Raw genomic sequence first — 27,533 nt, forward strand, 5'->3', positions numbered from 1 at the left:
TTGTAAACCCTACTTATATAGATTGTAAACCCTACTTATATAGATTGTAAACCCTACTTATATAGATTTGTACCTAAAAACAGATAATAATAATACAAGACATGGAACGACCAAGTGAATCATTACTTGGATCAGGTCATGCCTAGAGTCTGAATATGTATGAACAGAAGAATATATATGAGACGATGCAAGCATATGAAGAAACAAGGTGTTACAAGACAGAGTTGTGTGGCCGTCTATCCTGTCTACCTACCCCTCCAAAGAAGCAGCGTGATGGTTAGTTAGTAATTATATCTCATTCAAATTTTGTCACGAGTTTAATTTGTTGGTGACTTGGTCATAAGTAACCTTTTAAGGTGGCTTAGAAAGAGACGCTTAACTGCAATTGCACCCAGATATGAGCAACGCCCCTGTTGCTAAAATAATATGCAAATTAGATTGGAATAATACACGATTTAAAGACCAGAAGGAACAATGCACTGCTGGCATGTTAGTTTGAATTCCACCTGAAGATACTATAACTGTGACTTGTTGATATAATGATGCACAAATGCATCAAAAAGCAATGAGACTTAAAAATTGCCTGATAATTGAAGATTAAGATAAGATTATATTATTATTATTACACTAGTTTTTTTCCTATCCTCTGGTTCAGTCGCCTTTGGAAAAAAAGGTAAGTAATAAATATTTTGACTACTTTCAGTTATTTTTCTCGTTTTCATTTTGAGATTTTCGCGGCCAAAATAATTGTGGTGATTTATTTTTGGGGTATTATGCCGTGTTGCACTACCTCCTACTTTAGCCAACTCCAATCCTCTAGAGCTGGTAATACAGCTGTCAATTATCAGATACCGAGAACACCCAAAACTAAATTACAATGTAATGTAATGCCTACTCGGTATCTTTCGGGTTAACAAACCAATAAGTTTGCAGTTTAACCTTTCCTTGCCGGTGCTGTCAACTGAGTGAACATCGTCTCTTATTAATAAAATATCTCTCTAAATATACTGAGTTTAAATTTTAGGTATTTCTCCGCAATACATTTATGTATTGCATTAAGTAATTAAAATATATAAATATTTACTGAGTGTATAGCACAGATGAGGAATTTTTGAATACCGTAAGGGAAGGGTTAATACGGGTTTGTGAAGCGGTTAAACCGGTGGGAGGGAAGTTTCGAAAGATACAGAATAGGCCCCCAGCTCTTGGAGGATTGGAGTTGGCAACACGGTATCATATCTACATACATAAGCACACACTTCACCACTATCTGCCCTGATGATGGACGCTGTAATGCTGTCCAAAACATTGGCTAAAGATGGAGGTAGACAACACGGCATAATACCCCAAAAATAAATCAGTATAATTGAATTTCTTTCTTTATTTTGTAATTATTATCTTTGATCATTTTGTTTCAATCTACATACTTTTTAGTCTTTCCGGGAGTATGGACGCTAATGAACGACGGTACACACTTTCACCAAAGGAGTATGGACGGCTATGGACGACAGGAGTCGCATATTCATATTCGATGCATACTTTGTAAATATGCATCGTATTGCCATCTATGAGCATATTCCTGTAACTTAACGCCAATTTTAAACATTTTACATCATTATCGACAGAGATATCGGCTGTTATTTATTTAGCATACTATCATAAAATTTTATCAAAAAATATATTTTTTATTTATGTAAAAAAAAACTCACTCCCCAGAGCACGGTCAGCATTACGTAACTTACTCCCGGAAAGGTTAAGTCGCGTTTTGTTCCTCTTTATATTTTTCGTTAATCATTTATTGGATACAATATTAAACATATGCAGAAATTTCTCTGGTTCATACAACCAGATAACATTTAATTTTTTTTAAATAAAATATGTATAACCAACTGTTTGTTTACCCAGTAAACTAAAATAATAATGAAAATTTAAAAAATAATCTAAAAAAACATCAGCCTTTGGAAATGATACGAAATATACTGTAATGCCAGATTAAAATTAAGTATTCTGGTCAAGGCAATAGATTGAAAGGAACGGCAGAACAGACTGACAAACTGTGTGATATTGCGGGTGAATAAGGCTCATCATTTGATAATGTTTACCTTGTGTCGGGGCTGAATTGGCGGCGCCATGTGCGGCTGCTGGGAGAGCACCGCCGGGGGCTTGGGGGCTCCACCACCCGCGGGATACTGCGGCCCGGGACCCGCGTACTGCAGGGCCCCCTTGGAGTAGTTTATCACCTGCTGGGTGCTCACTACGGACAAAGGAAACAACTATTAGTATTTATGTAAACTACAACAAATAATCATAAGGACGAGACTGGAAACATCAGAATCTTCAACTAAATGCACAAATTGAACTGGCTATGAATATAAAGATCCACCCACTAAAAAGAATTAGATCTGTACTGATTGCGGATGTCATTGTTAAGAAAAAAAAGCAAAATAATGTAACGCATATTTTGGGCTAATTCAAAAAGTTTCTTTTTAAATACATCTATTTGAATTTCGATTTTATTTTCACTTCCTGACATCCTATCGAGCTGAAACTCTGCAGATAGAATGCATTGTCATCGACAAAGAGCTTTGTACTTTTTTTACGTGAACACACGCAAACATATATGCATTTCTCTGAAATTGAATGACATTACAGCAGTTAATATACAAAATAAACGTTGGTCCTTCGCAATCAAGATTTGGCACAGTTGTTAGCGCAGTTGTCTCTGGTCCCTGGTGAGGGAAGTTCGATCCTTAGTCAAACAATAAAAAAATCTTTGAAATTGGCCACTAGCCGGCCCAAAAGGGGTTGAAAATTAAAAATAAATGTATCATAGTAAAAAAATAAATTAAAAGGTTTTTATTTTACCCACAGAACATGGAAACCTTACTGAATATTTCTACAGAAATTGCTAGCTTTTTCTTTTCTATGAGTACACCTGTAGATGTGCAGTTTAACGATGATTCACTGATTCTTGTTGCCATTTGTAGTTAATCAATAATGACTTTGAAAAGTAGGCCGCCAAGTGATGTTTAAAACCATTTTATCCATAAAACGAAAATTACACAAACCTTGTTCACTATATCTTTTCTTCTGCTGTGTATACATTTGCGAGCTGAGCCTCGAATTATGGGAAAGGAACAAAGCAACAGCAATGGCACGAAACGTCACTTGCGGTTGCTACGTTCCTTTTCCATAATTTGAGGCTCTACTTGCAAATACGTATTCACGCCATTAGGTTGTTATATTACGAGTACCATTAATTTACTTCCTAAAATTTCCAGCAGGTAATGAACTAATGACAATAACAAATAATAAATAAAAGGCATGATCTTGAAAAATATTCAAATGCACTTCCTAGAAACTAATGAACGAACAATCAATAGGACACTGAACCAATTCCCGTGATTAACTTTGACAGTGACAAAGGCCTCATTATCGAATGGTGTTGTCAGAATGAGAAAAGCATGACAATACACAGTTCAAACCTACAGACAACTTAAGTATTTCTGGCCAGTGAAAATAAACATCATTAGATAATCTCTAAAATTTGTAATTGCATAGAACTAACCTCCACAACATGACATCGATTCTACTAATATAAGCCGATTTAAGAGGAAGCTACAAGCCAAAAATGTGCCAACAGGCATTAAAATCGCTTGACAAACGGAGTCTAGAAACATTCGATTTCAAGCACAAAACTGGTTTTTATATATTTTGTAAATAATTTTATAAGAAAGCAAAAAAGTTAATCAAGTGAAACTGTCACAGATAATCTTAGCTATAAAACTGAATTTTTTAAAAGTTGTTTCCTTTACGCCTTCATACATTACTATTGAAAAAAATGTTTTTTTTTTGTAGTTTACATTTATATTTTTTTATTGAGTAATTTATTTTTTTATTTGTATTCTACTCAAGCGAGACGATAGGAAAACCTTCAAATTATCTAAAGCATTTTTTTTTTAATATTCATTATGTACACCAATTTCGTTATAAAGATTAATCAAAATAGTGATTTAGCATTAAGCTTATCCTTAAAGCTCGATTGAATTCTTATTTGGAGAGAAAAAGGATTAACTTATTTAAAATTTAAAACAATTGGATTACTATTAAACTTATTGAAGTACTGTAGATATGAGAGCATCAGCAGAATGCTGCCTGCTCATTAATTATTAATAATGAAATACCTAAACTAGAGCCATCTATCTATGTATCCCAGCTCAAACTATTGTAATTTTGTCCAAATGTAACACATACTAGAATGAAAGGTACATTCAGCACAAATAGGATTCAGTCGGTCCAGAATGGTACTCTCAGCATCAAAATTGGGTAGGATTGAAATATTGCTTCATAAGGTTTTAAATATGTTCAGTAACCTAACCTTTCTCCTTCCATTATTTCAGGTGGGGGTGCCATAGATTGGGTAGTTAAAATGTTATTGAAGTTTACACATTTAAAAAAATCACAAATTTCTCTCTGCTATGAGTGGGTGTTTGTGGGAGCAAATAAAGAATTTACATTTGCGCTTGCCTTGATAATATTTGTCCGGCACAATTTTCCAATGCAAAGACAGGGGAGTTCACACAACCAACAGCTGTATAGACTTAACAAATATTTTTCACAGGTTAAAAAATTGTACGTCATATTATCAATATTGATATATCAGAAGAACTAATAATGCATTCTTAACAAATGAATGAAACATTCGGGTTATTTTCACTTTATAAAAGGTGTCCCAGGTGGTAAAAGACCATTGTTCAGAATCTAAATATAGCTTGAAATGACTTAAACCATGTTTAATGACCAAATCTATGAATAGTATAAAATAAAGTCACTATCCGCGTCTGTCTGTTTGTGCGCTTAGTTCTTCTCAACTATGTAACTGAGTTTTATAGGGTTTTAACTATCATTTTAGAGAATTTCTTCCAGAAGGTTTATATATATAATACATGCCTATTATACTTATAAAAAGTAGAATAATGCAATGTTTTGTAATCAAGTAATGTAATACGAAATTAAAGATCTTAAAAAGGGCTACAGAAAAGTCTGCAATGGCTTATGTCTATCTCCTAAGGATAACCCTCAGCAATGCCGGATACACATCACCTAGTAAAAATTTAAAAATAAAAAAACAATAACATCATCCAATTATTAATTAATTATTCACATAAAGACGAAAATAAAAATAAAGAAAGTGAAACAGGTTCAATAACAAACAGCAGGGGGAGCACATAATTAACTTTGTATAATTTGATGGCTTTTGAGACAGCAAGGCCATAGGTACTGTTTATATTACAGTAAGGCTGTAGGAACTGTTTATATTACAGTAAGAGAATACTTCCTACTAATGAAAAAACAGTGGGTGGGCGAAAAATGATGTATCATCACCCAATCTAATAGCTGGTGGGGTGGGTGTACGTCTTTAGTCAACTTGAAACTGTCACAACATTGTGATTGACCTGATGGATTGCTTCACCACAAGCCGTTAGTAGGAAGTTTACCACCAATAAATGATAATTACTTATTTATGAACCAGCCTCGGTGTTGCGTTAGAATGCTAAGCTGTGTGTTTCAGGTTCACACCAAAGAGGGAAACGTATGTGGAAAATGACCCATTTCTTGTGGTTTATAGCAGACATTGAATGTCAATGTTTCCGAGTATTGTCTGAGCATTATAATTCGTGTCTGCTTTAAGGAAATCCCACAAAAATGCAATGACATATTGCTTACACGAAAACCCCAGACATTATTCCAATTTCAGATACTATTTTTGGTCTTGGCTTTAAAGCTTAACATTAACTTAACCTTTCTACCGTATGTCTGATGTACTTAGAATAATGGACATATGTGACCAGTCTTTCGTGCTTTTCTACATATATTTATCAAAGATTTAGCAAATTTTATCAAAATATGCCCAGCGCCCGGAAACTCGTAGTATAAGTGGGAAAATTGGTGAATGTATAACAGTTAATTTTGGGATATGACTTTTTGTGATTTGTGCTTTCGTTTTCAAGTAAATCGAGTCTGAAGTTGGAATTTTTAGATAAAATTTGAAAAAAAAAATGGTTGCTAGAGGGTTATTTATTATAATCTGCTTCATGAATTTTCTTGCGTTGAAGAGAAAATGAGGATAAAAAAAAGTTTTTTAACCCTCGAGTATTGAGAAAAATGGAAAAGTAAAAAGTTTGGGTTCTCCATGTGATGTAGATTCACCAGTTTGTACTATGACTTTCCGGACACTGTGTATACACATATATACTTCACTTGATTACCACTTCAGAGTCCCAACCGTCAGGAGCCAATGGAATGGAAGAATGGTGGTGGAAGAGAGGAAGGTTGGGATGTACCCGGCTATTTAGATCTAGGCACTAAACACAGCTAAAGCCATTTGAAGCAACATTTTGATTCTGAATGATGGCCTTTTCCTTGGGGCCATAGTAAGAATACATAATTACCACTGTAGAAATAAACTGGATTCTATCTTACAATTTAGCTCACGTATGTAGTGGATTTAATAGCGAACAAATTGTATTTCATCGACTAATTGACAAATAATTGGGATTAATTTGCCAAATTTTGCAGTGCGACAGATATACTGAGAAACCCAATTGAGTGGGAGATACCGGGATTTTATTTGAAATTTTAATAATAGCCTAATGCTGTTGTTTACTGAGAATCTTGTTACGTACAATGTGAACGTCGAAGTTTCTCCGTATTAATTGTGAATAATGTCAGTAGTCCAAGTAATACAGCGCTTCTTAAACTAGGGCACCCAGGGGAGCCCTGGAGCTACTGCCGGGGAGTAAATTATTAAATAAGACGCCAACCGTGATGATGGAAGGCGAGTGGCTCAAGAAGAATTAATTTAACGAAGGGGAACACTTTCCCCAAACGAGAGTTTTGATCACCTTATCACATACTCTATAATTTGGGTAATCCTAGAAAAAACTATTTGTTATTCAATCTGGGCAATAAAATCCTTCAAAGGGCAAAAGGAATATTAAGAGACACAATACACGGGGGGAACCTAGTGACCCCCTCCTTCGGGTTGTATGTATGTAAAGGCGTTAACCTAAGTAACTAATAAATTTTGGGTAGCAACGAGAATAACCTTTCGTAAAAGCAACGGTAATCGTAGTTTTATTGCTTTATTAGACAGTAAATTAATTGTTAAAATAGTATATAATATATAGAGGCTTTTGAAATGTGGCTTCACCGGAGAATACTCTTAAGTCCCATGGACCGACATGATCACCAACACACAAATTCTCAGGCGGGCTAGAGCAGAGAGAGAACTGCTTAGATTAATAAAAATCAGGAAAATTTCATATTTGTGTCATGTACTTCGAGGGGAGAAGTATCACTTGCTCCAGTTAATATTGAAAGGCAAGATAGAGGGTCGCAGAGGGCCTGGTAGGAGACAAATGTCTTGGCTGCGAAATATACGAGAGTGGACTGGCATTAGAAGTGTGGAGGAGCTATTCCGGGCAGCGCAAGACAAAGAGACAATTTTCTAGAGTGATCGCCAACATCGGGGGGACCTGATACGGCACATAAAGAAGAAGAAGGTTCTATTCAAGTTCTGATAAAATTCCATTAAATTGTTTCACGGAACTCCTGAACTGGAATAATAACAGAACTTGAATGATTTATTAAATTTTATTATTTATTAATTTTCTGGAAATTATTATATAGCCAAAATAAAACCAATTTTGGATTAAGATTAAAATTAAAATGAAAGGTTCTGTTATAATTTCATCATGGGCCGGCTGTTTCAAAGAACTAAAATTAAAACAGAACTTGAATATTATTAACTTTTTCGGTGAAAAAAAAAAACTGACCCTAAAGACGGGTTGTCCACAGAATTTGAACAATTCATCAAATTTCAGATAAAATTAAAGTTCATTTATCATTTCACAGTACTTTGACAATAACAGAACTTGAGGTTGTTGACCAGAGTGCCAGGAGTGTTCAGAGAGAGTGGTATGAATGGTAGAAAAAGTCGGGGACGCCCGGTGAATACTTAACGCAATATCTCTGCACCGAAATGAGATACGGAGTTGAATTAAAGTCAATGTAATGTAGTTTTTTTAACAGTTAAATTGTGGTATACATTAGTGAATGGTGGAAGAAGTCAGAGACGCCCGAGAAAGACATTAGCAATAGCGAAGCATTGTGGGGTCCACTAGTTGACAATGAAATTTGACAAATAGTTATAAATAAACAACTCGACCTAAGTGTTTTATTAAACGATTAAAATTGACCGTAAAACCAGAGATGTGCTTTATTTCAAATAAATCCATTTCAAATGGAAATGCAAAATGGGTATTTTCCATTTTGCATTTTAAATGCTTTTCTCAATGCATTTTCCATTTTAAATGCTTTTTTGCAACATACAACATATATCCTACTATCTCCACTCATCTTTTTTTCATAAGCCCCAAATATCAGTCGGTCCTCAACCTCGCTATGAGAGATAATTTACGTTTGTCAAGTTGCTCCCTGGTAGGAGCCCTGGCAATTGAGTGATACCATTACAAAAAATACTGAACATGGGGCCATGACGCTGTAATATTAAATGTTAGATAGCAGTTTCTATGTTTTTACGTTGGCAACATTAGTCCCGCGCAAATTTTTTGTGGTTTCATAATCCGTAGTCGTGGTGTTTTTGGATTTACCATCATGTAATATGTTTGTTCTACATTGATGTCCATTATTAAATGACAAAATTGTTTCAAAATTCTATAATTATTTTGATTGTTTGACCTGAGAAACCATTTTGCATTTTCAATGCATTTTGAAAATAGGTATTTTGCATTTTGCATTTGAAATGCTTTTCTAAAAACCATTTTGCATTTTTAAATGGAAAAGTTTTGACCCATTTCCATTTTGCATTTCAAATGGTTTTGGGTACCCATTTTGCACATCTCTGCGTAAAACCAAACATTTGGAGCAGAAAAACCTAGACAGCGGGGCACAATTTTAGTCATTCATTCCTGGTCAAAGCAATTTTTTTAGGCTCACAACGTCAAATCCATCGTGAGCTTACGACAGCTTTGAAATATCAATTGAACTGTAAAAAAAAGCCGATAGCATTGATAGTTTGAGTGGTAACTTAGATGGTATTGGAAATACAGCAAAAAGGAACATACTCTCACCAATTATAGTGGTCTGGTGGGAGTTGTCTAGTAGTCCCACCGAGGATTGTTGCGTGTGGACGCTGGCCACTGAGGACTGTTGCTGCTGGATCTGAAAAAGATTAATATATCGTTAGTAATGCTATACAGAGTGTTCGATAGATACTCCCGGTATCACAAGCGTGGGACATACGATCCCAATTGGGGCCATGTCTTTGTGCAGTTGGAACTCTTCAGCAGCTGTGAACCACCGAAGGAATAAACCGATAGAAGTGAACGGAATCAGTTCTCACATCAAGATTACTTAAAAAAAATAAAATTAAAAATATACTTCTAATGGCATAGCATATTTTTTTAAATGTGAAACCGCATAAGTCTCAACTGCTCCCAACCTTTTGAAGCCAGTGAGACTACGGCATCCCTAATTGGGGTATGTTGTGAGTTGAAGGTGATGGGGGGGGGGGGGGGTGAAGTATATGGGGAGATGAAGATTGACAAGAAGCTGGCTATTCAGATTTGGTCATCAAACATGGTCAAAGAAATTTCAAGCAACGTTTCGATTCTAAATGGTGGTATTGGACCAGGGCGATACTCAAGATTATCTTCCACTCTTATAATTATTAATATTCTATAAAACATAACAATATAAAATCATTCAGAAGACTGGGAAATTACAAGAAAATTTAAGTTATTGTTAGTTTTAAGATATTTCCATAGGTGCAGTAGTAAAACCACATGACAGAGGCAACATGTCGGCTGTACCCAAACGGTTACAATACAGCCTAAGGCAGAATCAGTAAATAATTCATAATGACTGCTATAAATCAAGAACAATTATTTATTTCAATAATTTTCGTGACAAAAAATACAAAATTAAATTATTTCTGTAATTCCTTTTATATTCAGATAATCAATTTTCCGAGAAACAAAAATCAGTACTTTAAATTTAGTATGGGATAATTTAAAGTAAAAAGAAATTACATGAAAAGGGTGCAGTACTACACATACTATTATTATTATTACTATATACACATTTGAAAAGCAGTAAAAGTGTTAAAAAATATATTTATAAATGTAGTGTTAATTATTAGATGTAGTTTCAATATCACCCAAAATATGTCGATAGAATGTGTAGATCTAGTTATTGTTATTTAGTTTTAATATATTTCCATAGGTGCAGTAGTAAAACCACACGACAGAGACAACATGCCGGCTGTACCTGAACGGTTACAATACAGCCAATCTCTGGGCCGGTAGCTCAGGACAAGCTCCTTCCCTTGCCAGAATTATCTTTAATCAGAATGGACGTATGTCCTTGCTAGATATTCATTGTAATTATCTTACAATAATAAAGAAACTCATCATCTTAGATGGACTGAAGTATTTATTATAAATTCCCGATTAACAAGTGTATTCCTATTTAAGTAGACAATGAACAATAAACCAATGGAGAGGGGTCAATGACCCAATCTGCAACAAGATAATAAAACTTTCTTACTGAAGTAACAATTTGTTTTCCTTCACTTTCCGTTATTTATTTGTTTTATCAGACTGCGCCCTATTTAAGACCAGTTCAATAATTATTGTTAATTATCCACATTCAATATCTGGTATAAAAATCATTACTTTACTGATTATAGCTTGTGTATGCATTTTGCATCAACACAAATGATTATTACAATATACCATTCAAGGAAATAGAGAGGACTAAGTGAATTAATGACATGAATAAAATGCTATCCAGTTAGCAACACAATATTATGCAATTTCACAATAGCGTATAGTGTTGAAAAGCATGACACTAACAATATGACCTCATGTCTAAGTACAATAACACTCCATAACTCATGATGGAAATTATTGTGCTCGATACTCATTGACAAACCACCATTACTTGAATGCCTTTAACCGTATTTGGCAAAGTCTCATCTCTTTCTCTTTCCCATATTATTATTACTACATACAACTTTGAAAGTGAAATGGTTAAAGAATATTAATAAATGTAGTGTTGATAATTAGTTGTAGTTTCAACATTGCCCAAAAGATGTCAGTGGAGTGTGTAGATCCAGTTATAGGCATCACAACATATCCCAAATTGAGGGTACCATAGTCCCACTGGCTGTTAGCAGTAGACTGTTGGGCAGTATTCACATAAAAAAATTTCAAATTCAAAAATATGAAACTTATGAAATATGAAAGAGTTAAATCTTTTCACAGTTATGTTATGGCTATGTTAAGCTCATGATGGAATTGACCTAAAAATTATTATATTAAACCTACAAAATTCAGACAATCTGTGCAAAATTCATAATGCCAGAGCTCATTAGTCAAAGAGTTTACCCAGATATTCAACCTTAATTACGAAACAAGTGCAGCCCACGTCCCAATTTTATCATTATGTCATTTATTTTCCAGTAAACCTCAAAAACTCCAGCTATTGATGAAGCTAGCCTGCGAGATTGTAAATGTTATTCGTACAAATTATTTCACCAGCGTTAGTCTTACTATAAAACACCACAATAAAAACGGTGACCGGATAACTCGTCAAAATGAACACACCTATAAAAAGTGTTATAAAATTATGAAAAGTGATGGAAAAAAACTATGTTAAATAGGTTACATATTTAACCTAGATTTTGTTTCATCACTTTTAATGACTTTTTATGGGTGTGATGGAATTGTCATTTTGAGGAGTTATCATGGAACCAATAAAACATGACGTTCTTTACAAATTATCAAATCTTCAATTGGAATACTGTTTTTTTACTGTCTGGTAAAAAAAAAAGTGCATAATACTCTTCGGAGATAGATTTCCAAAATGGAAAATAAAATGATGCTAAAAAACGCATTGACGTAGCTAAGCACACACTTAGGAATCACAGCATTTTTATTTAAACATTCATTTATATGTATTTTATTTAAACATTTAAGTACAAATATAGCTTTTTTTCTATATTCTCGCATCCATTGTTTTCCCATATTCATAGATAAGACCCTCCAAAATGATAGATAAGCATTTCACTTTATAAAAAGTCAACCGGTAGGACAAAAATACTTTTAATTATAATACATCTATTTTTATTAATATTGTATTGCGTGATTGCCAACAAAAGAATGCATTGCCATCGACAACGAGTCTATCTGCTGAGTTTCAGCTCGATCAGATGTCAGGAAATGAGTTATTCACTTCCAACATTTGCATTCATTTACAAAAACAGAAGTCAAATTCAAAAAGATGTATTTAAAACTGCAAAACTAGTCAACATCATTTACATTTCTATAAAAACATTCTTTTGCAGTTTTTGTGCACTGCAAAAACTTTTTGTGCACTGTGAAGTTCCACAAATTAATAAAATAAAATATACTTGGGCATACTGGACTTGAACCCGCACCCTCTTCAATCATAGCCAAGGTAACCAACTGCGGAGCCGTCGATGTACATCATTTTAAAATTTAAAAAAAATGAAAAATAAATTTAAATATCAATTGAGTCAGGTTAGCATCTGAACCACCCTCTGTACCCTATAAAGAATTTACATGAAAGCTGAATAGATAAGAGGTATGCTGGGAATTTAATAACGCTGTAAAATACAGAGAATAGAGGAAGCTATGCGCGTAGAAGACCCGGTGAAAAGCCAATAGCACACGGTTTGCCAATTTCAATTTTATTGGAGGGTTTTGGATTGGATGAGGAACACTCATGCAAAAATATTTTGATATCATTGTTTAATAGCTTACAGCTATTGTGAGTGTTGTATTATTTTATTATGTTCGCAAACAGACATAAGGGTTAAACATTAAAAAAAATATGATAAATAAAATTATCAACTGTCCAATAAGAGTGCACAACAATATGTAAAAATAAAACAATAAGTTTAAGTAAAAGTAAAACAGCAAAAAAAAAAACAAACAAGAGATAATAATTTGGGTCAAGTGAAAACAAGAGGAATGTCGTTTGGAAAGGAATATGGAAAAATTTCAGGATTCCTTAAGGCGATGCATCAATAACACTCCTTACGTAGATGGAGATAAGGCTTAAATTCCCGCTTAACGGCCCTCGCTACTAAATGTTTCTAGCGCGAATTCGAATATCTAACTCGCTGCACCTGGCAGCTGGCCGGTGCGTTCCATTCAATACAAGACACGCACAGAGCAAAACAAATTATTATTAATTAAAGATATTGTGATTATGAAAATTATGTTAAAATATATTTTAGAATGTAATGCAATAGCTTGATTCATGGAGGAGGTTCTCAGTAACAACATTTAATATAACTTTTTATTTGGATTTTTTTTTTGATAAATACAATTATAAAGAGTTACAAAAGGCTTCCCTTTGTTCCAGCCTGGTTTCGCAGTGCGGCGGGGCACTGTTAATACTAAATTGTATAGTTTAATTTGAGGTCACGGGTTCAAAAGCCGGCGAGGACAAAACAAATTTAATTTATATAAGTATGTCATATTATAGAATTAAAATAAATTTTATATAGTTACATATAATGAATCTGTACCTCGTTCAAAAGTGGAAGATACGTTCAGTATCACCCTGGTGAGAGACCATAATTCAGGATTGAAAGTTGCTTGAGAACGGCGTAGATATGTTTAGTGACTAGATCTGAATAGCCTGGAACTTTCCAACCCCCCATCTTCCCTATCTCTAAAAATGTAGACCACATACATAAGGAATATAAATGAAATTTCTTTTGAGGACACTTCAATGAAAATGTTATTGATCTTCTTAAAAATTCTTACATGTTTTGGTTTTAGCTGAAACCAATTTTACTTTACTTCTTTTCGGTATTATGCACTTTGAATTACTCAGGATTTATAATAGGCATGCAGCGATTATGTCCAGGATCAATTAATTCGGGTAGCATGCAAAAATTGTAAAAGCGATTCAGCTGTTCAACCATATTAGTCTGCCGAAATTCGTCATCCCGTAAAAATTTTTCGATTTTTATCCGAGTTCAGTCCATACAACAAACATACAAATAGCTTTTTTTGTTACATGTAATTGGCCCTGAACCTGGTAAAACCAATCGTGAGATGTATTTACCAGAATTTCTCCATTTTTGCTAACATAATTTTTTTGGATTTTACTGCTTCTTATATGAGCATGCTGCGTGCTGCGAAAGGACATTTAATTTCAATCACGGTGTATTCAGAAGAAATTCCATCTGGTGTCGCACCCATATACGGATACTCTTCATGTATGAAAAGACCACACTTTTCTATGGTAATGCTTTCTAGTTCTGCAAGCTCCTTCAGGACATTGTATTCATGTTTGACTTTGACTTTGGACAATACCCTCAACACTACATCACTTGTTCCTTTATTCTCTCTGAAACCAAACTGATTGCTAGAGAGTATATTATATGTTTCTAAGAATGATACCAATCTCGACATAGCTAATCTCTCTATCACTTTTGAAAGAGTATTGAGTAAGAATATAGGTCTGTAATTATTAACATCTAGACGATCTCCATATTTAAAAAGGGGAATTACTTTAGCTTTCTTACAATGAGAAGGGAACATCCCACTCTCGAAGCTAATACAGTGTTTTCCAATAAGAGGTGTTATTTTGAATAGCCCGCTATTTCTGTAGATGTTACTTTTGAAGCTGTCATTTTTTGACATTTGACAAGTAGAAACAACGCCATTAATAAAATGGAACGATACACGCTTCAACAACGCATTGAACTTATGAAAATTCACTTGAGTGAATCAAATGCAAATCATTTTGAGTGATGAGGCCCATTTCCACCTCGGTGGCTTCGTCAACAAGCAAAATCGTCGCATCTGAGGCTCGAAAAACCCAAGAGTTATTGTTAAAAAGCCTCTTTACACTCAACGTGTGACAGTTTGGTGCGGTTTATGGTCCGGCGGAGTCATTGGACCTAACTTTTTTGAAAATGAGGCTGGAGAAACAGAATGGACAACAGTGAATGGACTGCGCTACCGAAAAAAAATGAATGATGTTTTATGGCCGGAATCGGATGGTATTAATCTGGACAACGTTTACTTTCAACAAGACGGCGCTACGTGCCACACAAGCAACGAAACCATTGATATTTTACGATTAAATATCAAAATTACACCTCTTATTGGAAAACTCCTGTATTTACAAGGTGAGATATGAGACAAGCTAATTCGGATACATGCATTTTATACACCATAACACTTAAAGAATCAATACCGCACGAGAAAGACATTTTTAAATCATTTATCACATTTGTGACTTCAGAAATGCTAGTTGGTTTAAAATAAAAATTGTCCCCTGTAACGTGAAGTTCAGATTTAAAATCATTCACCAGACACATCTCAATAGTTTTATTAGCACTGCACAAATTACTAGCGAAGCTTGGACCAATGTCACTGAAGAAGTAATTTATATGATTAGTAATTATATTTGGACTCTCTTCTATTGAAGTAATAATACTATTAATTTTCAATTTTTTAAGGTAGTTTGTTTCTTTAGTTGTTTAGTGACTAGATCTGAATAGCCAGGAACTTTCTGACCCTCCTTTTCCCTATTTCTAAAAATGTGGACTACATACATTAGGAATATTAATGAAATTTCTTCTGAAGACACTTCAATGAAATAAAATGTTATTGATTTCTTCGAAACAATTCATTTTTACATGTTTTGGTTTTAGCTGAAACCAATTTTACTTTGTTTCTTTTCGCTATTATGCACTTTTCTAAATACTCAGGATTTCTAATAGGCATGCAGCGATTATGTCGAGGATCAATTAATTCGGGTAGCATGCAAAAATTGTAAAAGCGTTTCTTGACTTTATCAAGCTCGAAGTCATATTGGGTACGTAATTAGTGTCGCCAGTATCCCGTTTGCAAAAGTATGCCCGTTCCTTGCATAGTGAGTGGTCTCCAAATACATGTTTTGGACCATTCAATATATCCAAATAAAACTGTTTTATTTTTCCTAATTCATAGTCTTCCGGTACGTTATTGCACAACGTACAGACGTTCTCAGGCGTAAAATACGGTTTGACACAATCTTCCTCAATGCTAAGGGATACTTCTAACAGTGATTTAAGTTTTTTGCAATAATTTCGAAGTAAGTGATTTCGGCATTCGATCTTTTCGGCTGAAACATTTTTATACGATGTGCTTCTTTTATTTTATTGTAAGTGCTGGAATATTTTATACATATACTTTTATATTTTAAAAACATCAAATTGTTTATTACTATATTTATTAGAAACCCGAAAAAAAGTTAACAGTAAATTAATTCTTAATAATATAAAATTGTTTATTACCTAGAAACCCGAAAAAATGTTAACAATATATTAATTCTTAATAATATTAAATTGTTTATTACCTAGAAACCCAAAAAAATGTTAACAATAAATTGATTCTTAATAATACTATTTGACACTACACAGCTTCGACGGAAACGCACAGATGAAACATAAAAAAAGGCGACACACTATTATAGTCCCTACGCGCAACGCATAGAGTGGAATATTGTTGAAACGTCTCATGGAAGTGTAATAATTACGCGGAATTTCGAACTTTGAAAAAATATTGACACGACGGACCGTAGAAAGCGTGCATTCACGGCCACCTCATAGAGCCGAATGAGTAGGAGAATTTTTAGATGTTCATTATATTATAGTATTTAACGAAAATAAATTGTTAGTAAAAACATATATCTCGACAGAAAAATGTATTTATGATAGCCTAGCGTGGCTACATTATCGATATTTTGACGATTAATAACTTAGATAATTAATAATATTCGGGCGCTCTTCGGGGCTGCCGGCTGCTTTTTGGAAGCGCTCCGAGTTTATTTTTGAAATCCTGGGAAGTCCTCAATTTTCCAGGTGTAAATTTAGCATAAAATAACCGCATTAAGTTTTAGTTTACGTGTATAAAAGTAAAATAATTTTTCTGTAGCCCCTTCGGGCTTAATTCAAGTTTTAATATAAAGTTTTACATATTTTTAGTTCAAATCTGCCACGTTATCCAAAAAGTGCACAGTGAAAGGCAAAACATCGGTCGTCGGTTTTAAATGCTTACCACATGTGCACGGTGATAGACTAGTGAACAGTTTCAAGTGCGTGTAAGTGATTTATGAGGGTATCCTTTGGGCTATGATGGTTGTAAACAATGTCGTATATGACCGGGCCACACTACTCAGACTTAATAGTGAAAGTGTCTATTTGGACCCTGCAATAGCTGCAAAGATATCGCTGTATAACCTTGGACGCGTTATTACTAAAACAACTACCCGTAAAATTAGGTTTCGTGGTTGCAGAGCTGGACGCAGTAGGAAAAAACATCTGGAACACAGCATCGAAATAGTTACGTCACCGCTAACAAAAGAACAGGGAAAAGTAGCAACTCAAATTCTCCCGATTCCGGAGAGAGAATATAACACAGTTAATGCTTGTATACAACGGCATGCAAACTTTAAGAGCCGTCAACTAGGTATAGGATCCTGGAATGTTAGATCTCTCAATAACAAGATAGAGGAGGTAGGGGAGGTTTTCAACGAACAGAATCTTCATGTCCTGGCCATAACTGAGACTTGGCACGAAAATAGTGACTCTTTTTCAATAAAGAGACTCCGAGCTTTAGGTTATGTCGTGCTAGAAGAAGCCCGACCTAAAGCAACAATTTCTCGGGATGACAACATCGCTAGCGTAAATCACGGGGGTATCGTGATTTTAGGTCGCCAGGGCTTGCGTTTAACAAGGGTGTCAATTGGTGCATACCGAACCTTTGAGCACTTGGGATGCCGAGTTTCGTCTGCAGGAGCATCATTCATTTTATTTACCCTATACCGGCCTGGTTCAAAACAAATCACTTTGGACTTTTTTAATGAATTTTCGTGTTTTCTCGAGCGGGTTGTGGGACTTTCCGATAATATTTTCATAACAGGTGACATTAACATTCACTTAGAGCGTCTAGAATCACCAAATACTCTTAAATTCACTGATTTATTAGACTGCTTCGGATGCCGTCAATGGGTTAATTCCCCAACTCACGATGCTGGCGGAACTTTGGACATTTTTATCTCAAAGTCAAGCGGTCCGTTTCTGGTAGCGGATAGTGTGGATGTAGGACTATCAGACCATCGACTTATTCGCGCAGAAATCGATTTTAACCCACCGAAAATTCCTTACGTTACTATCACATCAAGAGCATGGCGCGGTTTTAACTTTGACGACTTCCTGTCAGAACTAAAAGCTTCTCCGCTCTGTACACATAGAGCATGGGAAACAGAGTCGCCAACCAAACTAGCAGCAGATTATAACACCATCCTTTCAACCCTTTTAAATACATATGCCCCAATTTCTACAAAAACTCGGCGTCTACGAAAATCTGATGCCTGGTTTGACGAAGAATGTCGGAGCCAGAAGAGATTGATGCGTAAATTGGAGAGGTCCTACAGACACTCGGGGGTTACATCACGGAACGATTGGATACAGGCTCAAAAAGAGTACACGATCTTAATCCGTTCAAAAAGGTCTGAATATTGGACAAATAGGATCACTTCAGAGCGTCAAAATCCACGTAGTCTTTGGAACTCGGTTAAGACAGTCATTGCTGATGTCCATGCACCAAATACAATCGACATAGCTCCGGAAATCTTCTCCAAGTTTTTCCTTGACAAAATTGAGTCAATACGAGCCCTAACAACCTACGCTCCACCACCGTATTTTACTAAATGCAATAGAGAAAACCTTTCTGCCTTCAAACCTACATCCCTAGAAGAAGTAAGGAAATTAATTCTTACTTCACCGAACAAGCAGTGTTCGCTCGACCCTATTCCAACGTGGCTACTGAAAAAGTGTTGCAATGAAATTGCTCCCTTTTTAGTTCATCTTTTCAATAAGTCACTTAGCACGGGTGACTTTCCAAAATCCCTTAAATCAGCTATCGTAACTCCATTATTAAAAAAACCACAACTGGACGCTGAAGATCTTTCAAATTACCGACCCGTTTCAAATCTGCCTTTTATATCAAAAATATTAGAAAAAATCGCTGCCTCACAGGTCATATGTCACTTAAATTCAAATGAATTATTAACTAAATACCAATCTGCATACAGACGGTTCCACTCCACAGAAACCGGGTTACTACGTGTTTTGTCGGACATAACTACTGCCATTGAGTCGGGTAAACTGGCACTTCTTTCAGTCTTGGACATGAGTGCTGCATTTGACACGATTGACCATGACTTTCTTATTAAACGATTAGATGAATCATTTGGTTTAAACTGTGATGTTAAGACCTGGCTGACATCGTACCTGGCCAACCGTTTACAAGCCGTAAAAGTAGGAAAAAACCAATCAAATTATGCAACCCTTTCATCTGGAGTACCCCAAGGGTCCGTTCTGGGCCCACTACTCTTCATCCTCTTCACAAATGATGTCGCTAAAATAATAGAATCATTCGGCCTTCTATCTCACTGCTACGCTGATGACCAGCAAGTTTATTTTTACTGCTTACCAGAAGAAATAAACAGTCTAAAAATTCGTATAACTGAGTGTATAGAAGCAATTACTCGCTGGATGACCTCAAATAGATTGAAACTGAATCCCACAAAGACTGAGTTTCTGTGGACTGCTACAAGCAGACGTCAGCATAACATTGAAAACTCCCCAATAACCATTTCCGGAAGTGACATCACTCCAAAAACGTGCATCAAATTACTGGGTGTCGATCTGGATGCTAATTTTTCCCTTAAAACTCAGGTGAACAGAACTGTAAGCACGGGGTTCTTTCAATTAAGGCAAATTAAAGCAGTGCGGAGAAACCTGCCAACAGAGGCGACTAAATTGCTAGTCAATTCCTATGTTGTTTCACGTCTAGATTATTGCAACGGAATATATGCAAGTCTCCCTAAATGTCAAATCAACAAATTACAATCCGTTTTCAACGCCGCGGCAAGGCTCATCACCGGAGTATCTAAATACTCCCACATTTCAGAGCATCTCAAAAATCTGCACTGGCTCAAATGTCCTGAAAGAATCCAGTTCAAGGTATGCTGGATGGTATTTAAGTCACTTAACGGAATGGCTCCGGCTTATTTATCAGAATTGTGTATTCCAGAAGATTCCAACTCCCGACAGTCAACCCTTAGGTCAGCAACGTCATCAGCTATCGGAAGGTTGAAGGAACCAAAGCGCACACCAGATACTAAGTTCGGTGAGCGTGCTTTTGCCGTGTCAGGACCTAAAGCCTGGAATGGACTGCCACATGATTTGAGAATGATCGCAGACTCGACAGAATTTAGGTCTAAACTTAAAACGCACCTTTTCAGACAGTCGTATCCATAATTTCAGAAACCTTCACTTTCACAGTTGACGGCAATTTAAATTTAAATTAACAAAATGTAAAAAATACTAAAAATAAAATAAAATAAATAAAAATAATAATTAAAAATAAATAAATAAAAATGATAACAACTAACAATTTGTAGGCTTTTAAGACAGTTAAAATACATTTAAATTAAAATAAAAAACTATAGCAGACTTAAGATCATGCGACTACCAGTGTTTTTTGATGTAGTGTCCTCTGCGTGCAGTTCTATCTTTTATAAGCATAAACTTTTTAATATAAGTGTGTTTGTTGGAAGTGACTTGCCAGGTAAGTATGTTTTGGTATCATTTCTAAATAACAAATGTAGATCCTAGGAAATAAATTGTACAGCGCCCTTGAGGTGATTTTTCACAAAAACGGCGCTCTGCAAATTATCCAATTATTATTATTATTATTATTAGATTGTCATTTGAATCTGACAATTCATGATTCTTCATACAACGATTGAGATCGCTAGTAAGGAAGGCCCTTAACACCATCGAGCTGTTTTGATTTGGGCAAGAAAAAAACTTTATTTTGTGGATGTTCAGGCATAAATATTTAAATGTTTTCTGATCATTTTATAAATAACTTAATTTGCCACATTATACAATAAAACAATAACCGAAAATGGGTTCGTAGGTTGGAGATTTTGAACTTTAAAGCAGTTTTCATAGGCCTTATAAATTATTTTTTTCAGGGCTTATAAAAAGACTTATGTAAAAAATACCCTATTATTTCAAAGGTCAAGATGTATTATACTCGCTGTATTTATTTAGAGCATCTGAAACATTTCTAGGTGACCAAATTTTCAAACCAAAAACACATGATTTTGCATTACTACGTAGTGCATCGCCTTAATAGACAATACTTGATATCAATTGTGGCCAATAGGGACGATTCTAACTGTTTATTTATAATTTTTAAAATAAGACTTTGATTGAAGGGTAATCTGAAAGAAAAAACTGCAGAAAATGGAATCAAAATGACTTCTAGATAGATATGAGCATTAAAAAGAATGAAATCGATAAAATTCCTTTACGAGAGGTTCAAATGCAGCCAGCTATTATATTACATTTAATGCTTAGCCCCAGTAGTATAAGTGATGCACCCATCATAAGCATGTGTGACACATTACGAAACAAAGGGAATAAAAACAAAGAGACCACAATCCACATGTTCACATTTATTTGTTTGTTTTTCTTCTCTGGAGGTAAATACCCCCTCTGAGATGTGTTTATTTACGTCAAGTATTGAATACTGTGATACAACACAACTACTCTTAGGAACTTTGGCCGATCCTCTTCCATTGATATTAGGCTTACTTTAGCCTAGTAAGGTGGGTATAGAGAATGCAAATAAATTGTGACATGTAAAAAAAAAAATTGCTGTAATGTCATCCAATTCCAGAGAAATGGGTGTATGTCCGCTGCGTGTATGTGATTGCCACCAAAAGTTAATAGAATGCATTATAATCGACGAGTACATCTGTCGAGTTTCAGCCCAATCAGATTTCGGGATGTGAGTTAATTTCCGGTTCCAAGATTTGCATTCATTCATTAACCAAAAACAAGTGTCATTCAAATAGACGTATTTAAAAAGGTGTGGAAATTCGAGTAACGAAAGATAAACTAAAAAATTTATTAATAAATTTAATTTTAAAGCTAATTCTGAACAAAAATACCTATTGCCTCTGAATATATGAAACTGAATACAGAGTGCAAAATTATCGTCCATCTAAAATAAATAAATTATCCAAAGAAATTTTGTGCTCATAGCCCAAATAGCTCGCCTGTTCTGATTCCCAACTCATTTTTAGATTACTTGCTCAAATTACAGTTTACGGTTTTGTGAAACAATACTATTTGCTATCCCAAAATCAGATTTCATATTCTGTTATATATTCGTTTTTTGTTCCTGTAATATTTTATTAACATACCGGCAGACGCACCTTTTTGAATTTCACGACCGGGCGATATATCTAAAAATCCTATATTTTCATCAAAATGTTGCCATATATATATATATGTGATAAAATTATAGTTTGAGAGGGAAAAAGTTGTTATGTATAAAACCATGAAATACATAATACAAACACTTCTCATGAAAAAAAACAACCAGGAATAGAAATACACTGAATTCTCTAACAGCATTATTAAAACAAAATTGAAATTGAGTAAAAATGAAAAAATATAATATTCAGTTTTTCTCCGTTCATTCTTCGTCCCGATCTTCAACAGAATTCCCTGTCGCAATGCAGGTTTGGCAAACTATTTCCCGAATAGAGTGATTTTTCAGACATCTCATGAAAGAAGTGTAGGATGTCATCTCATTCAATGCGGTAATCCACGACTTCTCATTTGGGAGCGTGCCTCACTTTGTGCAATAACTGAAGATACAGAGAGTAACGAGACCGGACACACGCCTCATTCAATTCGGCAATTCACAACCTCTAATTTTTGTAACACGATTGCGACTGACACGCGAAGACTAGATGGGTAAGTTAAGCTATTCTAAAAATCTCATTACTTTTTATCGCATGGAAAAATGGTCAATGTCAAACAAATGCCTGGATTAGTAAAAGTCTTCCCTTCAAAGAAGACTAAGGACGGGTTGTTTCGCAGAATTTGAACAATTCATCAAATTTCATAGTTTAAGTTCTGTTAATATATCACCATTGGCCAGTTGTTTCACAAAACTGAAATAATACCAGAACTTGAAAAGAACCTTTACAAAACTTGAAAATTGATGAATTGTTCAAATTCTGTCAAACAACATCTCCTAAAGATTACTATTTCAAGCCACAAACATGTTTGTATGGAAAGTTCGTCCAATGCCAGAAGCAGTCATTCAATTTGATGAGTGATAACGGCTACATCAGTTTTACTCTCAAGTAACCACTGTCTTGTCTAACAGGTGGGATGTTTACCTGCGGCCCCGTGGCAATGATGAGGGGCGGCTGTTCGTCGGGGCCCGCGTTGCGCGGCGCCCCCACTCTCTTATTCATGTCCCGGGGGACAGTACGAGGGGGCCAGGAGCCTCACTCAATCCAATTACATCACCATCTAACTACAGCCAACCCTGGAAACAACAGATACATCTTATTAGTTTACAGCTTGACTTACAAATACTAACACATCCTTAGCAAGGTAAAAAAAATGGTACAGGGAATTTTAAAAGTACGCAAATAAAATATTAACAAGTCTGCAAATTCATTTCCACATTATTAGGTAACTTTCTATAGGGAAATAAAATACTGGCAGCAATTTCATATATAGTTTGTGAAATTTTACCTAGAGGGCACTCTATGATTGTTGAATGTGACAATAGGAAATTTTGTTGTAGGATGTGGGACCATTCCAATATGTTGGAAGAGTTTAATTAAATTTCCACAGATTTAGGACATAGAACTTTTAAGGAGTCGGTTCGCGCCGCGACCGGAGATAGAGACCAGAGACGGGAGACCGTGACAAGTGTCTCGATCTTTCTGCATGCACTGGGGGTGGAGACCAAGACAGTTCGGAAACTCGGATTTGTTTTGAATTTAAGTATCATTTTCAAAATTGGAATTAATGTGTCAAGAATAAGCGATAAACATATTTTTAATTTTTGTTGTTTATCTTGACAGGTGCATTGTATATCGGAGGGTGCTGTCTGATCAGTTAAATCAGCTTCTCAGTCTTCCGTCAGAAAAAGCAGTCATTTTTTACACTACTGGTGTGCGACGGAGACTGTCTTGTTGTCTCCAGTCTCGGTCGCATGCGCGAACTGGTCCCCATACAAAGCGAAATGATATGTACCGGTCGCAGTCTCCTGTTTCCGTCTTGGTCTCCGGACGCGGCGCGAACCGCCACCTTTACAAAGAACGAAAGTGTACATCACAAAGATTCGCGCTAAGTATCCCTTGCGATAATGAGTTGATTATAGGTAAGAACAGTGGCACACATGGAGCCATGTTAGGTATCTTGAAATTGAAACACCTTGAAATGCCGAGCTACGGCGACCCAATACAACAGTGTTCGGAGGGAAAGCTTATTTTCATAAAATAATTAAATTAACTGTGAACGCTTAGACCTTATGTTTGCCCTTAAATATTCATAGAGTTTTGAGTTCCCTTTCATTAGATTGTATTTACCGAAATATGTTGGATTCCCTAAACTGGGTCACCAACTGGAATTACCGGCGCAATAGAAGAATGCATCTCCAATACGAAAATAATAAAAGTGTTGTATGAATCATTTGAAAATCTATGTTTGGTGTGGGTCCTGTTGTATATCTCACACAAAATAGATTCATAACAAACGGCGGGAGAAATCTTCCCTGGCCATCTGCCAATATTCCACAAGAACAACTAACACATGCAGACTATTTGAATAACACCTCTGGAGATATCATCACGAGACCAAATTATAGATTCATAAGGAATTTAATCTTTATTTTGGCTCAATACACAAATATCAGGGATGTAATATTTGACAGATAAGTCAACATTTTAATAAATTCATTTTCATTGAATTCTTCTATTCGAACACATATTACATATTATTTAAATATCTTTCTACTAATAAGAAAAGTGTTTTTAATAAGGTTAGGTAAAGTTGTGTTTAAACATCATATTGAATTTGAACATAACCTATCAATCAGCATAAGACATGATTTCTCCTACTTTTTATGGCGTTTCACCCTGAAATGAGTTTCAGCCAGTTAAAAATTTAGGTTAGAAATGTGCTGCTCTCATTTTCACGATCGGCACGATTTCAGAATATATTTTTATTTATTTTTACTTCCAAAGCATTATTTTTAATTATATGTCAATGTTGAGAATTTCATTTGGGGAATATATTTATAGATTTAGTTGAGTGTTGTGAAAAACGTCATAAATTAATGAAAGTACGCAGAACAATCAATTCGCTCTACGAAATAATGAAATACAATAATCCATATTGCATGCATTACAAATTCAATTTTTTCCGTAAATTCGCGATAACCGCGCCAGAAAAATCAGCGTGACGTTTATAATCAGTTCTCATTTATTTATCACTCTTGTAACTCGATGTTTTCTACGATTTTTGGGGTTAAACATGTGACATAATTACTTCAAGGCTGAATTCCAACGAACATTAATGTTAAGTGAAAATTTAAATTAAATCGTTTAGAAGTTACTCATATCTTAAAAAGACAAGGTAACGTAGATTATTTTGAGAATTTATTTAGTTCTAGTGAAAAGCTACGAATAGAAACGAAGACACCATTCGACGTGTTCTTACCGCGTGGACTGGTCTACGGAACTAGATTGAATTTTCGTACTTACATGAGTCATTCCACAAAAAAACTATGATTAATTCCAAACTAAAACAATTTAACTTAGACTCACTGACAGAAAAATGTACTTTTTGTACCTATAAATGCACTTCGATCGATTTTGTCAGATTTGACAAGTGTTCGCAAAGTCAAAATTTTTGAAGTTTGGAAAACGGTTCCGATCAAAAATGTTAAAGAAGACATGATTTAATTGTTACTTGTGACCTTAATTTTGCAATACAACGGTGAAAACAAGCCTCGAGCTGAAAAGGCGACGCAATACGTACGCAGATAGAGTGCCGTACAATAAATAACCTTCAAAACGTTGGCCGGAGTCCCCACCTCCGGCTTCATAACAATATCATACTATAGCTATGAGAATAATCTAATGATTTCAATAGAATGATCGGAAATGGCAAATTTTATACAAATTATGAATCATTACGGGTTTCTCCTACTTTTTAAACACGACTTGGTGATTTTATCGGAGGATTTATATATTTCATTAGATTGTTCACATCACTAGATATTATACAAACAGAAAATTTCGCTACGCCATCTTTGAAATAATCGCCTCCCGCCCAAATTATGGTCAGGACGGAATATATGTATGACGGCGATGGATTTCGTGTATTACGAAATAACTACAAAATCGAGATGTAAAACGCTTCCATCCGCGGCGCAATACACGCCATTATCATAGATAGATGCTTTACCTTGAAAGAGCGGCGTCCACCATTTTGGTCTCCCGCTTAAAATTCGGCGCACTCACAACACAATCAAATATTTCTACAACGAATCACAAACGAAATCAACCGATTTCAGATCAAACTGTCACAATCTCCTATCTATTTCGGCAGTTAATGAAAGTTTACTGTTTATTGAATGAGAAAACTGTCACGGTAGGTTAGATTTTCGAGACGAGCGTAATGTCGTCGGACACAAGAACTCTGCTCAAGCAAATGTTAAACGTCACAAGTTTACCGTGAACATGGAGAACTGGCGGTGGCTATCGTGCGATTTACATGGAAAATAACTGAGAAAGTAATTAAAATTTCTTATTGAAACACATTCACAAACACACACGAGACGACCACCGCGGGGCGAGTTTCGCCGCAAACAAGCGGTGGGCAACAACGCAACACTTTTTTGAAGAAAGGCCAACGCAGTAATAAACCAATGGGCTAAAAGGCACGTACGTCGCATAGCGACGGCGCATACACGCCAGCGCAACAGAGAGAGATGGAAGACTGGAAAGTATGTCTTGGACTGTGTAGAATGAAAATCTATTCCGGCGGCAGACACGTACGGCCACAGCAGAGATAGTTCAATACGGCGGGTGCGAGGGAGAAAGAAAGTGGGGCGTAGCTCGTGAATCAGATCATGCCGCGATTCTGAATACGTGTGCGAAATACGGGCATTGGCGTTGGTAACCAATTCGCTGGTGTTAGAGGGAGACATGGCTAGAGAACGTAGAGCAAATTTTATATTTTATCAGGTGGGTTGGGTTTTTAGGGGTGAGAAAATCTGCCGGCAAACCCTTATCGGTTTTCCGGCAGAGTTGACGGAGTTTGTTTTGGTGTGATAATATAAAATGGCATAATACTATCCCCGAGTTTTAGATAACTGACCTAAGAAGCCAGGAAGGTGCTTGTTGACATCTTATCCTTGTTATTATTATGAGCAACTAACTCTGAACTCCATTTAACTAATATCAATAGTTTAGTCTAGCTATGATCCAATATGAATCTGCTTAGAATAATA

General features: G+C 35.4%; 1 protein-coding gene across 16 annotated transcripts in view; it reads right to left on the bottom strand.

Annotated features, from left to right (window-relative positions):
- The window catches only part of Sin3A (SIN3 transcription regulator family member A), an 81,683-nt gene that overhangs the window by 37,602 nt on the left and 16,548 nt on the right, over window positions 1–27,533 (bottom strand). For 3 of the 16 annotated variants that reach the window (XM_089647918.1, XM_089647917.1, XM_089647921.1), the window contains exons 2-4: window positions 23,398–23,549; window positions 9,150–9,246; window positions 2,103–2,254 (exon numbers count right to left, since the gene is read on the bottom strand). In XM_089647918.1, coding sequence (XP_089504044.1) covers window positions 2,103–2,254; window positions 9,150–9,246; window positions 23,398–23,475 — 327 coding nt within the window. In that variant the 5' untranslated portion in view covers window positions 23,476–23,549. The other 13 variants (XM_089647927.1, XM_089647926.1, XM_089647923.1 and 10 more) reach the window with 11 other exon arrangements.

The sequence above is a fragment of the Hesperophylax consimilis genome, chromosome 27, assembly GCF_061612785.1.
Source record: "Hesperophylax consimilis isolate HC1 chromosome 27, BYU_Hcon_1.0, whole genome shotgun sequence".
In the NCBI taxonomy this organism is placed as follows: Eukaryota; Metazoa; Arthropoda; class Insecta; order Trichoptera; family Limnephilidae; genus Hesperophylax; species Hesperophylax consimilis.